The sequence below is a fragment of the Lycorma delicatula genome, chromosome 3, assembly GCF_047948215.1.
Source record: "Lycorma delicatula isolate Av1 chromosome 3, ASM4794821v1, whole genome shotgun sequence".
NCBI classification, from domain to species: Eukaryota; Metazoa; Arthropoda; class Insecta; order Hemiptera; family Fulgoridae; genus Lycorma; species Lycorma delicatula.
Genome location: NC_134457.1, coordinates 116,849,217 through 116,862,702, shown reverse-complemented (window position 1 = coordinate 116,862,702; position 13,486 = coordinate 116,849,217). Strand labels below are relative to the sequence as shown.

At 29.0% G+C, this 13,486-nt stretch overlaps 1 protein-coding gene across 2 annotated transcripts in view; it reads right to left on the bottom strand.

Annotated features, from left to right (window-relative positions):
- Vdup1 (arrestin family protein Vdup1) overlaps positions 1-12,285 on the bottom strand; it is a 107,780-nt gene extending 95,495 nt beyond the window's left edge. The window contains exon 1 of one of the 2 annotated variants that reach the window (XM_075360443.1): positions 12,053-12,285. In XM_075360443.1, coding sequence (XP_075216558.1) covers positions 12,053-12,173 — 121 coding nt within the window. In that variant the 5' untranslated portion in view covers positions 12,174-12,285. The remainder of the gene's footprint in view (positions 1-12,052) is intronic. The other variant, XM_075360442.1, reaches the window with a different exon arrangement.
- Positions 12,286-13,486: the final 1,201 nt, after the last annotated feature.

Sequence of the window (13,486 nt, the reverse complement as noted above, 5' to 3'; positions counted from 1 at the left end):
CGGGAACGATCTCTCGGTCCTCGTAAGCGGTAGATCAGAAGACGAGATTGAAGAACATGGCAATGCGGCCCTACCGTTAATAGACGCCTGGTTGGGCGAACACGGTCTACAGCCAGCACCAGGCAAGTGCGAGTACATCACCTTCACGGTTAGGAGGAAGGTTGAGCCCATAGTTTTGAGAGTGAGTGGTCATTAAATACAGGTCAGAGTAGACTTAAGTACCTGGGAGTCATCATAGATCGAGCCTGCAGATTTAGTTATCATGTGCTGGAGAGTTGCAACTGGGCAAAGACGACACTTGAAACACTGAAGATGCTGATGACCTCACAGGCTGCGCCTAGCAATTCTAAAAGAAATGAGAAGTGAGGAAGACGGAGGCTAAAATTATTACTTTGAATACGCGGCAAGTCGTTATGGGCAAAGCGTTTGATTACTGATTTATCAGCATGGTGTAATAGGAAATACGGGGAAGTAAATTTTTCTATCACTCAAATTTTAACAGGACATGGGAATTTTGGAGAATATTTATTCAGGGCAGGTAGGAGAGATTCCAATATGTGTATGTATTGTAATAGTGAGGATACGGTGGAACATATCCTGTTCAGATGCCTGGAATGGGTTGTGTGGCGGTCACGTGCCGACATCGAGAGACTGACGCCTGGTAATTTGATTGCATACATAATTGCTTCACCGGATCACTGGAACTTAGGGGATGAGTATGCAATAGCAGTTCTACGACAAAGATATGGAGGGTCGGCGCAAAGAATTTTAGCGTAGGGATGGGCGGACATCCCCGGTCGCGAGGGCCGACATGCCAAGGTGTGCCGGCTCCAATGAGCAGTCGGGAACTCTATGGGTCTGATAGGTTGGGTTCAAATAAGTCATAAAAGATAAAAGGTGAAAACAAAATACCGAGGCAGGTAGTATTAAAGTTATAAACTGACGCAATTAAAAGTCCTGAGTCCAGGTAAAAAACTGACCGGAAAGTGAAGGGCCGACGGAGAGCCCTCTGGCACTCCGTCATCCTATCACTTTTAAAAGATGGCTTCGCAGAGGTGAAGCCATCTTTTGTCTGCGCTTATGCCTATGGGCAATGGTGATGATGCACGGGGACTCTTAATCCGCCGAGCTCAAAGGCACACCCGGGGTTGTGCTATGCTTAATTGCTGATCCAACCTCGGGTGGGCAGGAACGGTGAATTAGAAGTTTTAGTCGGTAGGGTGCGGGCACACGTAGGCTCTTAGTAATAACGTCTAGCAGAACCCATGCGAGTTCGACGCTCCCCCACTTGTGAGAGGTACGTAAATTGTATTTCTCCGCAACACTAATAATATAAAAAAAAGCTTTATTGACACAGAACAGTATTTTTCTGTTAAAAAAAATACTTTTGAACATATATACATTTTAATTCATACAAGACAAACAAGAGATGATATGCTTATACACGACCTTAAATTCTGTGGCACTCAACGTCGAAATAATTTTTATATCGAATATTTTTAATTAGAATATTCATTAGAAGAAAGAAGACGTATTAGAGGACATAGAAGAAAATGTACATTAATCTGTCTGGTAAAGTTTACTAGTGAAGGTTTTTTAAATTTAGAATATTTGCAACTTGCAATAAAATAAAACGATATGGTAAGAAAGGTTTATCTACAAGAGATAAAAAAGCTCCCTCTACCACATCAGCACCACCATAAAAGATCACTTTTGCAAATACAATTTTTTTTTTATATAGTAAGTCGCTAAAAATAGCAAATATTAGAGAAGTAATACAAAGTCGTGATATATTATGGAGAACTTAAAGAAATTGTTAACTAAAAATACTTAATCTATCAACCATTAATTCCTACGTAAATACTATTACTATTACGAAATACTATTAATAGAGAAACCTAAAAATGGATATAATTATTTGACCAAAATGTAATGACGCAAAATAACCTAATACTGGATTAATTACAATTCGAAAACTTTAAATGTAATTAAATAAATAGAAAATTTTGTCAAAAATGGACAATAAAAATAATAACCAGTTGTAAAACTAAATGACCTTGACATCATTATAAATATTATACAGTAAATAAATAACCTTGAACCAACAGGACTTGGCTTGGCAACAAGCACAGACATAGACAGTTGGTTCGGTTAGTACTACATATATATATATATATATATTCTTCACATGGCAACAAGTACCGTAAAGCTCTTCAGATGTATTTATTTAAAAGTTTCTAATGACGACTGGTTATATCATAATTATACAGATTTTAATATTCGTGTAAATTATCTAACATTTTTATTTAATACAGTAATTTTTTATTCCTTCTTCGGTAAAAAGAAGTTTATTTCCATACATCAAGGATTCAAATTTTTATAAATAAATACATTTAATTTTTCGTCAGCAATATTTTTTTGTCCTTCTCGGAAAGTATACAATAATAAAAACATTAGTTATTAAAAATAAAAACGTTGTGTAACGAACAATATAATTATTCGCTCATTAAAATTAATACTATTAATACAAGTAATTTTTTACATGGATATTTAATTTTCAAAGCAATTTACTATAATTATGTATTTTTTTACAATACTTATTACTAGTTATTTCATAATTTAGTATTAAAACTTAAAACATTTATTAAGTATTCGTATAAATAAATATTATATTCAAGCAAAAACAATAGAATTATTTATAAATTAAATTTTTACTTCATCATTCTTCATGAACTCATACAGCCTTAAAGGTTTTCAGTATTTCAATCACAATTAACTGTACATAAGTTTTACTTTTAAACAGATTATTTATGAGACTTAAGGCAATATTAATACATTAAAGTCATTTTCACAATACAATAATAATTTTTATTGCATAAATAAATAATAAATAACAAAAAATAGATATTTTTGTTATTTTCAAATAGATATTAACTGAGAGAAAGTATGATATTAGAATAATGAGAAGATGCAAACATAATTTAAAGATAAAATTGTGAAATATTTAAAACCATTTATTATTAAATTTTTAATCATTGAAGGAATTTCATTTTATAATTATTATTATTACTGTTATATGATTATTAAAAAAAAAAGAAATCTAATGAGATTAGAAACATAATCATTATCAAAAGTATTTCGGCCCTAAAGCAGGTCTCTTGTCCGTCTCCATTATCTTCTACTTCCAACCAAACTTTTGAGCTCTCATTTCATTTTACGAGTAGCACCTTTATTTTTTTATTTTTTTTTTCAAATCTGTCTACTTTGCATGTTCCACTAATCCTTCTATCAAAATCTTAATCAATCCTTCTTTTATGATTATGCCCCAGACAATTAGCTTACAAATTCTTAATTGGTCTGAACAGACTTTTATTCTCGTTTATTTTCGTCATTGCTTTTTTACTTTTCACTTTTTCTGTTCATTTAATTTTCACTAACTTCCTCCATATCATGATTTTACACGCTTCCAGCCTTTTTTGCTATATTTTTTAATGTCTTTGTCTGATATAAACCATGAATATCTGTCTGCGTTTCATAAGCAACAGATTGTGCATCCGTAAAATCGTGACTATTCACAAGAGCTTGTTCATATTTAACTGCATTTTATTACATAATAAATTTGTAATTTTCTCCTTTCTATTAAACGCTTCCTTTAATATTTTAACTTTTGTTTAATTCTCATATTTGCAATTTTCTATAAACATTTTAAGTACCTGTACCGAATTACTTTTTCAACTATCCCATCTTTTCTTATCTACATCCTAATCCTTGTAGATATTCATTAGATTATCACTTTTGTTTACCTGACATAGAATACCTGTTTAATAAAGGCGACCCATAATTGAAAAACATAATGTCCTCCAAGAGAAAACTTTAACTAAGTAAAAATCTTTAACATAAATCCTAGAAAATTGCAAATGGAGAACTTTTTTTATAAGTTTTATAGAAAAACAGTAAATGCTGTTTTAACGCGTTAAATATAGCACTACACAGGTAAAAGAAATATTCTGATAGGAGAGAGGTACTTAGCAAATCTTTTATATTTTTTTATTAAGAGCCTGCAAATAAATAGGTTCTTAATTATTAGTGCCAAGCTCCATTTCAGAAAGGCAGCAATTCAAATTTTTATCCATAAACTTCTGTTTTTGAATCAATGGGATTGGCATTTTAAATAGCCAAAATTTGCCTTTCGTGATTAAAAAAAATACCGGTAATTTGGGCATTGGTGTATTGTTAGCAATATAAATAATTTATCAAATGGTAGGTTGCTGGATGAAAATACGTAATAAAAATATTAAATTGATTTTCGTAAGTTTAATATTTCTATTTTTTAGTAGTTCATGTCCTGTATAATTTGTAGGTTTGTGAACAAAAGTTTAAACTTTTTTTTTTTTTTTTTAGTAAAATGAAGAATTTATTAAACAGATTTGTCTAGAAAGTATATAGTCGACAATTTCCTTTATTTATCAAATACCAGTTTCCAGTTATTTATCAAATACTTTAACAAAACTTTATGATGAATTTAAACAAATCCTTATTTTCAGTTACTATAATTTTACTGTAGTAGATTCGGAAAACTAACGGAAAATATTTATTTTTACAGCTGGACATAGAGCTCGTACACTACATGATTGAAGCAGACTTCCCCGGGGTTTTCTCCCAGTAATAGTGTTTTAATATTCAACCCAATTTTAATTATATCTGTTTCTGAACCTGATAAACATTAGGCTACTTTTGGTAACTCTTTTGGCTAAAACTCGCCGTTTTGATTTTCACGTGAGAATTTACAAACAAAATTGCGCGCGAACACTTCATACATCAACATAAACACCACAAATGATGCGTGAAAAAGCTAGTGACGATTGACTAAAAACCACGGCTTTCATCGATTATAGACGGCTTCAAGGAGATTTTTTAGGTTTCTGCTATCATGCATGTGCCTAATGATACTTAAAAAATTTATGTAAGAAAATTCCTCTGCACCTAATTTAATGTTGTGTCGGATTTTCTAAAAGAGTATTTTTTGATTACCTGATTTCAATTCACCAATCAACCACGTGAATGGCGATCAAGTGGAAAATATGTAATTATTTATTTGGAAATTTAATGTCGCACCATTATTTTAGTAAATATATGGAGATAATTTTAATATGAGCCTTTAAACGTGTCACCGGGTAATATGAAGTCGATATGTAGTGATATTTACGAGGTCATATGTCAAAGAGAGATCAGAAACATCGCTTTCCTCTTGAAGAATTGATTCGGTGCAATCAGGCCCGTATTGAAGATCTATAAAAAGACATACCAAGGACATATTTACTATATATATATATATATATATATATATATCTGGTTTAGGCAGAAATATAATATGTTTAATTTCTTTTCGCATCACAACTCTACTGATTACAATTACAACATAATAAAACATGGAATCCTTAGAATATTTTTAAATGGTATCTTCTGAGTAATACCATCCTAATTTTATTATTTATACATATCTTTCAATTTACTAAGAGATATAATAATACTCAAGAAATTACATGTGTATATAACAGAAGGAAAAACAGCTTTACTAAAGTTGAACTACAAAACATTACCGCTGATCGGGAGGAAATTGCAGATTCATTTTTATTAATATGTAAATGTATTAATATTACGTAAAACTACTTGTTTAATAGTTATTCACTGACAATAAAGTCTACTAACACAACCAGCACAGGAAATAAACTTAGTAACTTCCTTTCCATGCAGACATTCTAAACCTTCTGTGCTGAATGATAATGTCTCTGAACATTTTGACGTTTCCGACGATATGATCTTATCTTTTACAATAAAAATAGTTTGTAATTTTATTTTTATTATAAAATATCATGCATATATTCGATCAAAATTGTAATATTAAACAAACTACGGAAATGTAAGAATATTAAAAAAGAATTCATAAAAATTACTATAAGTTCAAAAAATTTTGAATACTGGTACTATGTTATAAGTTTTTGATGGTTTAATAAAACATAAATATCTGAGCTGAAGAACTAGACACAACCATAACACCGAAAATTGGTTTAAAGATGATTTAAGAGACTTTGGAATCTAAGAATAACTAATGCAATACATTTTTGTTCAAAAGACGTTGCTTATTACCTAATTTATCCAACTGATTTAATTTAACTTTAATGATAACTAATTTTTTTTTTTATATAAAAAAAAAAAATACTTAGGGAAAAAATTAAAAATGTTGTGTACCTACTTAACAGTTCTTTTATCACGATCACTTAATTGATCGAGCTTTAACAGATTTAAATTTTAATATTTAATAGCAGCATTTGAAAAAAAATGTATGAATGGAAAATAAGTTAATAAATAATTTAAATGTGTAAAGATTGATAAATAATTTTAAAAAATTCGTTTAGTTATAAAAACATGAAATTTTTAACAATGTCAAATTTATTATTATATTAGCTAAAATTGCAATGAATTTTAATTATTTAAATGATATATGTCATTACTGTCATCATTATCTAACTTTTTGACAACAATAGTTTATTTATAAATTCATTTTCAGTGATTAAAATACTTAATATAGTATTCAAATACAGATAGAAAACGGGAAATTCTCGAATTAGTCAAACTCATATGAATTGTTAATAATGTGGGTTTTTAACGGATCTTCTACTAAAATTTTGTTCATTTAGTAAGAGACAGGTTAGTTTTCTTCGTGAAAAATGAATTACCGCAAAAAATAACATTTCAAAATAAAATCATAGATGAAAAACGAAAGATATTACGTTCATAAAAAACCTGTTTTAAATCGAATCTCCAAAATGAATTTACTTGGTAAGACTGAGCTGGTAAGCCTAATTTTTACTTTGTCTAATACAAAACGTTTCTCTGAATATAAAAGTAAGAAATGAGAATTGACTTTTAATGGGTTTTTCGAAATATGTTTAAAACAAGAAATTATATATATATATATATTGAGGAGTTAACTGTCGAGGCGAACGGACGTATTTGTTGGTTGCTAGATACCAGAGAATTATACTTAATTTAAACTTTTTAACTGATAATTATATTATTTTTATTTTAATCATCTTGATTAATTATTTTGTCGTGTACTTTTAATACATTTTCGTCATCTGCTATATGGGCAGCGTCTAATAAATTCAGTGTTTTTTTAATTATCTTTTCTTTTATATTTGTTACTATTATGCTATATGAATGCTGATAATACGCTTAAAAAGAAGTTAAAAGAGTTCTCCAGGAGTAAATAAAAAGGAAATGAAAAAAATATCACGCGCAAGTAATAAGTGAACAGAAAATAGGAAATATATTATTAGAACAACCGAAAGGGTCGTACAGGGTCCTTCTGGACGAGAATTTGGCTCATATCGCTACCAAGGAAGATGTGTACACATCCGAACACTTGAAAAGAAAAATCGAGACTTAAGGAGAAAGTTTGTAAATATACGAATTAATTGATATAAGTTTTGAATAATTTTATAGAAATAAACTTTTTATCCGCTGAGAAAGTTTATTATTGTAAATCTAAAAATTATACCTCTAAAAATACAAGTCTAATTATTATCAAGTGATGGATAATTGTATGCAAATTGTATGAATGGATTAGTTTATACTAATTGCTACTTAAGAAAATATTTATGTACTCGTATATAAACAATAATTAATAAAGTTTTTTTTTTGTTTATAAAAGGTGTTAATTAAAATTATGACGGAAGTAAAGTTTTTGCATGGATTTTTAAAAATGTGCACTAATATTAATTGGCATCGTTGTCAGCGCAAGTGAAAATAAGGAACTGCATTCCGTACACAATTAAAGTTATGCAATACGGTCTCAGTATCAACCATTCTGATAAATAATTACAGGAATGTATCAAGCTTGAAATAGTGTTATTTTTTATCGTGACTAATTCAACAATATATTGACAAAGCTGTAACTTCTTCGATAGATCTTTCAGATTCATATACTCGTACGTATAATTTTTTTTATAAATTAATAACAACTATCTCGTAACTAATCTATCGGATTTCGACTAAAGGTTAATAATCCGACCGAATTCAAAGTACAGCAGTTTTTTTAATGTGTTAGGGCAGGGGTCGGCAACCTTTTGAGTTGGAAGAGTCAAAAATTACAATTTACAAAATGTCAAAGTTTTTAAAGAGCCACAAAATTTTATTTCAAAGTTATTAAAGAGCCACAAATGTTTTTCGAAAATAGGTTTATTAAATAACAATTTATAGGTACTTACACTTATAATTATTATTTTAATGCTAATTTTTAAATAATAAAAGCTATAAAATAAATAAATCATAAAATAGGTAATTTATTAAATATATATTTTAATAAAAACACTTTCGCGGTAATATCCAACAGTAGTACTTTGTTTCTTTTTTGACAATTCTTATTGACTTCAAAAAAGTAGTTAGGTATCTATCATATTTGGAAAAAAATATGTATAATATGTATTTTAAAAATATAATACTTATTATGTTTACCTATCTTTACTTCGGTTTTTTTATTATTATATATATGTACATACATAACTTTGAGAAGATAATTCGCTTCTAACTCTTTTACTTGACACAACAAACTATACGTCACAGCCAAAACACTGGTGAAGACGCCAAATTGTCTTGCGTCGAAAGCGAATTAAAACCTACATAGAAACATCCGACGACGGCGTCATTCGATAGCTTCTAATGGACTGACGACAGTGACGACGCGTGTCATGGGGGAGGGGTGCGGTGAAAAGCGAGTACAAGTGGCAAAGAGATAGAATCGGTGCCTAATCCTCGTTAATCGATTCAGAACGATTTTTAAATGTTTTTTTAGAATAAAATAAATAATATTTGCGTATGGAACTAAAGAGCCGCAGCTTCATATCCAAAGAGCCGCATGTGGTTCGCGAGCCGCAGGTTGCCGACCCCGGTGCTAGGGTAAATAATATGTATTTATTTTTCAATAACCGCTATTTTTAGTAGAGAAGATGTACTAAGTTAATGAAACTTCTCGGGGATTGTAGACCTCAATAAACATGATTTGAGAGAATGTTTTCAAAAATGCTTCCGTTAATAATAAAGAAAACATTCCTATAAGTAAGTTAAATTTACCAACCGTATACGTTCCAGTTAAACAAAAAAATTAATGAAATACAGAAAGTACAAAAAATTTCACATTTGACTAGTGGCATTGTAAATGCTAATAATACATCAAACATTATAGTCTAATATCTGTATGATCTCATTCTAGTTTTTTGTGACTTTAATTTTATTCTTAAGAAAATAATTTCTTTGTTTTGACCTTCAAAAGATGTATGTTTGCTTAATACAATAACTTATTCTGTATTATACTTAAATCTAATATTTGCTAAAAATATTTATTTAGAACAACAATAAATTAAAACTTATAAAATGTTATAGCATTGATCGATCTGTATACATTATATTTATTTTTTTATTTATTTATTTTTTTTTTTTACAAGATGACCCCATTCAGAACAAAAAATTAAATATTCATAAATAAATAAATATATTTTATTAATTTAATCATATTGTGCTTAATAATAATAATAAACATACTATGTTTAATGCAACAAATTATTAATCTCTTTACAATTCTTGTAAGTAGAGTATTTAACGAATTTATTATTAATAAACTCTTGAAAACCGAGAATTGTTCATATAGTTAATGCTTTATAAATACATGTTACAAGTATATTCTAAACATTTATATTTCTAAATAAAATTTTAGAAAAGAACTTAGGTAATAAAATCTTCTCATAAACTCAGTTGCATGGTAAAGTCAAAAATTATTTTTAAATATAATGGTTGATTAAAGGGGTAATTTTATTTAAAAAAACTCCCACATTGGAGCAGCATAATTTTATTTAGCATATAAATTGTTTACTAGTATTCATAAAGCATTTACTATTAGGTGTAACAGTATTTATTTTGAATAATTGTTAAGTATTTTAATCACCGAAAAAAAAAGAAAAAGTAGATATATAGTTTTTTTCCGTTTGGGACATAAGTTAGTTTATTTTTACGTACAGTCGTAGATGATTAAAGAATTTTTACCCATACACAGAGGCGTAGGAATGAAGCAGAACTGGTCTCTATCCACAGAGCCCAGCCCATACAAAGAATATGGTGGTCGTTTATTTCATCCATTTGTTACTCATTTTATGCTTCTTTGTTAAATACTTAATTTAAGGTGACAGCTTTAATAAAATAACATTTTTTAATTATAAAATACATTAACATAAATTTTAAAAAATCATTTATTTTTTATATATAATTTTTTTTTAGCTAATTTAATACGGTATAGCTGTCATGACTTTATGTTTAAAAACCAACAGTTAAGTTCTTTCTTAATTTAAGCCCAGTGAATTTTTCTAAATTTCAAGAAGAACTACGAGGTAGAATCGTTTTATTGACTGAACATTATTGACAGGATCATTAAAGTCCCTTATATCAGAAATTTTTAAAGGTACGTATGTTCAAAGGCTCCCGCCCATACAACATACATATAAAATGAAGGATATAAAAAGGAAAGGAGGCCTCTTCAGAAGAAATTAGTTTTGAATTTTGAGTTACCAACAATAACTGTTCAATAATTTTTTTAAGAGGAATAATTTCTTTTCTTTTTGAAAGAACCAAAATCTGGTTAATTTGTAAAACATCACAATTGACTATTATTAGAAAACAGTAGTACATCGTACACTGTATGCAATTATAGTTTCGGTTCCGAATATTGCGTCAGATGTTTAATAATTATCAGTTGTTTTGGAAAATATATTTTTAAGAATTTTATAGCGAGTTTGAATCTTACTGTTTTGGGTTAGCGTCGTCAGTACTCCTACATGAAATTTCTGGATCCCTCTCGTGAAAAATTATAGTAATCTGATATTACAAAAAATATATTTGTTTTCCATTCAAAAAATAAATATAAAAAAATAAACTTGTTGCTAAAACAAAGCATCATTCTACAATCAAAATCCTTTGACTAACTACTTAACTACTTAATTATACTTAACTATTTAAATATTCTTTGTGTGCACTCATGCGTGTCTATGCACTACAGTTAATTATTAAAAATCTAACTGCGAGAAACTTTAAATATAATTATAAAATCTCTATCCCTTTCATTCTATTCTTCTAAACCAGAATTAATGTCAGCTGGTATTCATTTAATTTGAATAAGCTCTCTGTTATATTATACAGAATACAAAACGAAAAATAAATCAAAACAAGATTATCGAAAATATGTAAAAATAAACATAATTTTTTTTATAAACTAATACAATTCTGATCCTTATGATTAATAGTAGATATTGTAAACTAAAGATAGACCACAACCTGTTTTTGTTAAATAAAGATATTTCTGTTATTCTACTAGTAAATCAATACCTATCCTACAGTTTATGAAAACGAAAAGGAAAGTAACTGATCGCTATTTATAATTTAAAATCTAAGTTACAACTAAGGAAACAAACTATAGATTAACTTACTAGATTAACCTCTGATCTAGTAATCGTCTTAAACGCTCTTAATTTTTTTATAATACTCGTAATTGCAGTTATTATCGAGATTCAATCAAGATTTATTTTTAATATGAGTGCAAAGAAGCATAAAACCGACCGCAAATTAATTTCAAGGAACATGCCATGCTCATAATGTACAAAGTTTTTAAAAATAGATATATATCTTCTTTTTTTATTTGAGCTGGCAGTAAAGTTCTCAATAAATTTTGAAAAACAATAATCTAAAGATATAGAACACTAATTAAAAAATATAGCTACTGATAAAATTGTAAAATACAATTTACACACACACACACACGTCTCTCTCTTTTTCGTGCGCGCGTGCGCGGGTATGTGTTTGCATGATGAAAAATGAAATTTTTTATAGATATTAGTTTATTGCTATACAATATCAAACAGAAAAACGATATAAAAACCAGTATTTTTTAAATGTAAACAACTTCATAATATTATTATTATACGGTATATTTCACCAAAGTATAACTCACCAAGCGCAGGAGTATCATCTTTAAGTTCAACAAGTACTCTTCCACTGAGGAACTGACCGGGAAAATATAAAAGATTTGTATTATCGAAAAGTATAAGGAATTTTACTAATTTGCGAGTCATTTTTTGGCAGTTTTCCGTCTGGGTCAGAAAAAAAACACAGGTGTTAGAACTTCATATCGGCTGCGTGGGTTACACAAGGCTCTGGACCAGACTACCATATAAGTTGTACAGCTAGCCGTTTCCCCCACTTTGACTCTCCCTTTCAATTACCAGGTTGATCACCTGTAGGGAATTTTATTTCTTGAAGAGGGAAATTTTTATAATAGAGGTGTGTTCTGAACAACACACAGGAATCAGAATTCAATAGGCGTCACTAAATTAGTTACGCACTAACTCCAACAATAATAAAAACAGGACGACTAGGGAGTGACTACGATAGGAAACTTATTATAAATTTATTATTTCCTTAACAATTTGTGATTATAGAAACAAATATTACATACCTGTTCTTCCCTAGCCCCGGGGAGAGTTTAATGATCGGTAGCATGGTATAATTAAAAATGTTTTTATCATCTATTTTTCTTTTCTTTTTTTTCTGTGGAAAGACGTAAAAAACCTTAGGATGCATGTGTGAAACAGTCTAACAATATGTAAAATTATTAAGAGTACATTATTTTAATAAAATTAAATTGTGAAAACTGAATAATTATTAATACGCCATCTCCCAAATCCAGTTACATTTTTTATTTATTTATTTTTTATTTACCTGTTTTTCAGTTCTTCCAACATTCATTTTAGAGATGGAAGTGTGGACCATCATCAATCATTGTGTTACTTTACCCACCACCATAAAAAAAATCTCAGGTACCATACCACTTCTAAGATTACATAAGTCACATTTTTCACAAGGTCTACCCTTTGTTCTCTTTTCCTATTATTTTCCGAATATATATTTTTTTATTTTCTTTCAGCCACAACAGCTTAAAATCCAATAATAATTATATATGTAGATGGTAATAAGAGATAAATCTTTTTAGCGCATGAATAAATCCAAAATAATGAGGAAATATTGATTCAATGTAAGAAAGATTTAAGCTAGAGGTAACAAAGAATAAATTGAATTAACAGATCAGGCATCGTAGCCGTGATAAAGATGTAGAAGAATATAAAATGGTTGGAACACACATAAGCAGAAAGGTTAATGAAAATATTAAAGCTATACTAGGACACATTTAAGCCTGTTAATCATTAGGAAGTCCCGGGAAGAAGTAATGTGAAATAAAAACTGAACTGGAAAACGATTGTGGTTCTTCTTTTCCATCTACAATCAGGTAGTTGATTGTAGATCGTACAGTACTGTACTAGTTGGGGGCTGCTGATACATTAGGCTATGAAACAGTCACTTTACGTTCGACTAGTAACCAATTAAAAAT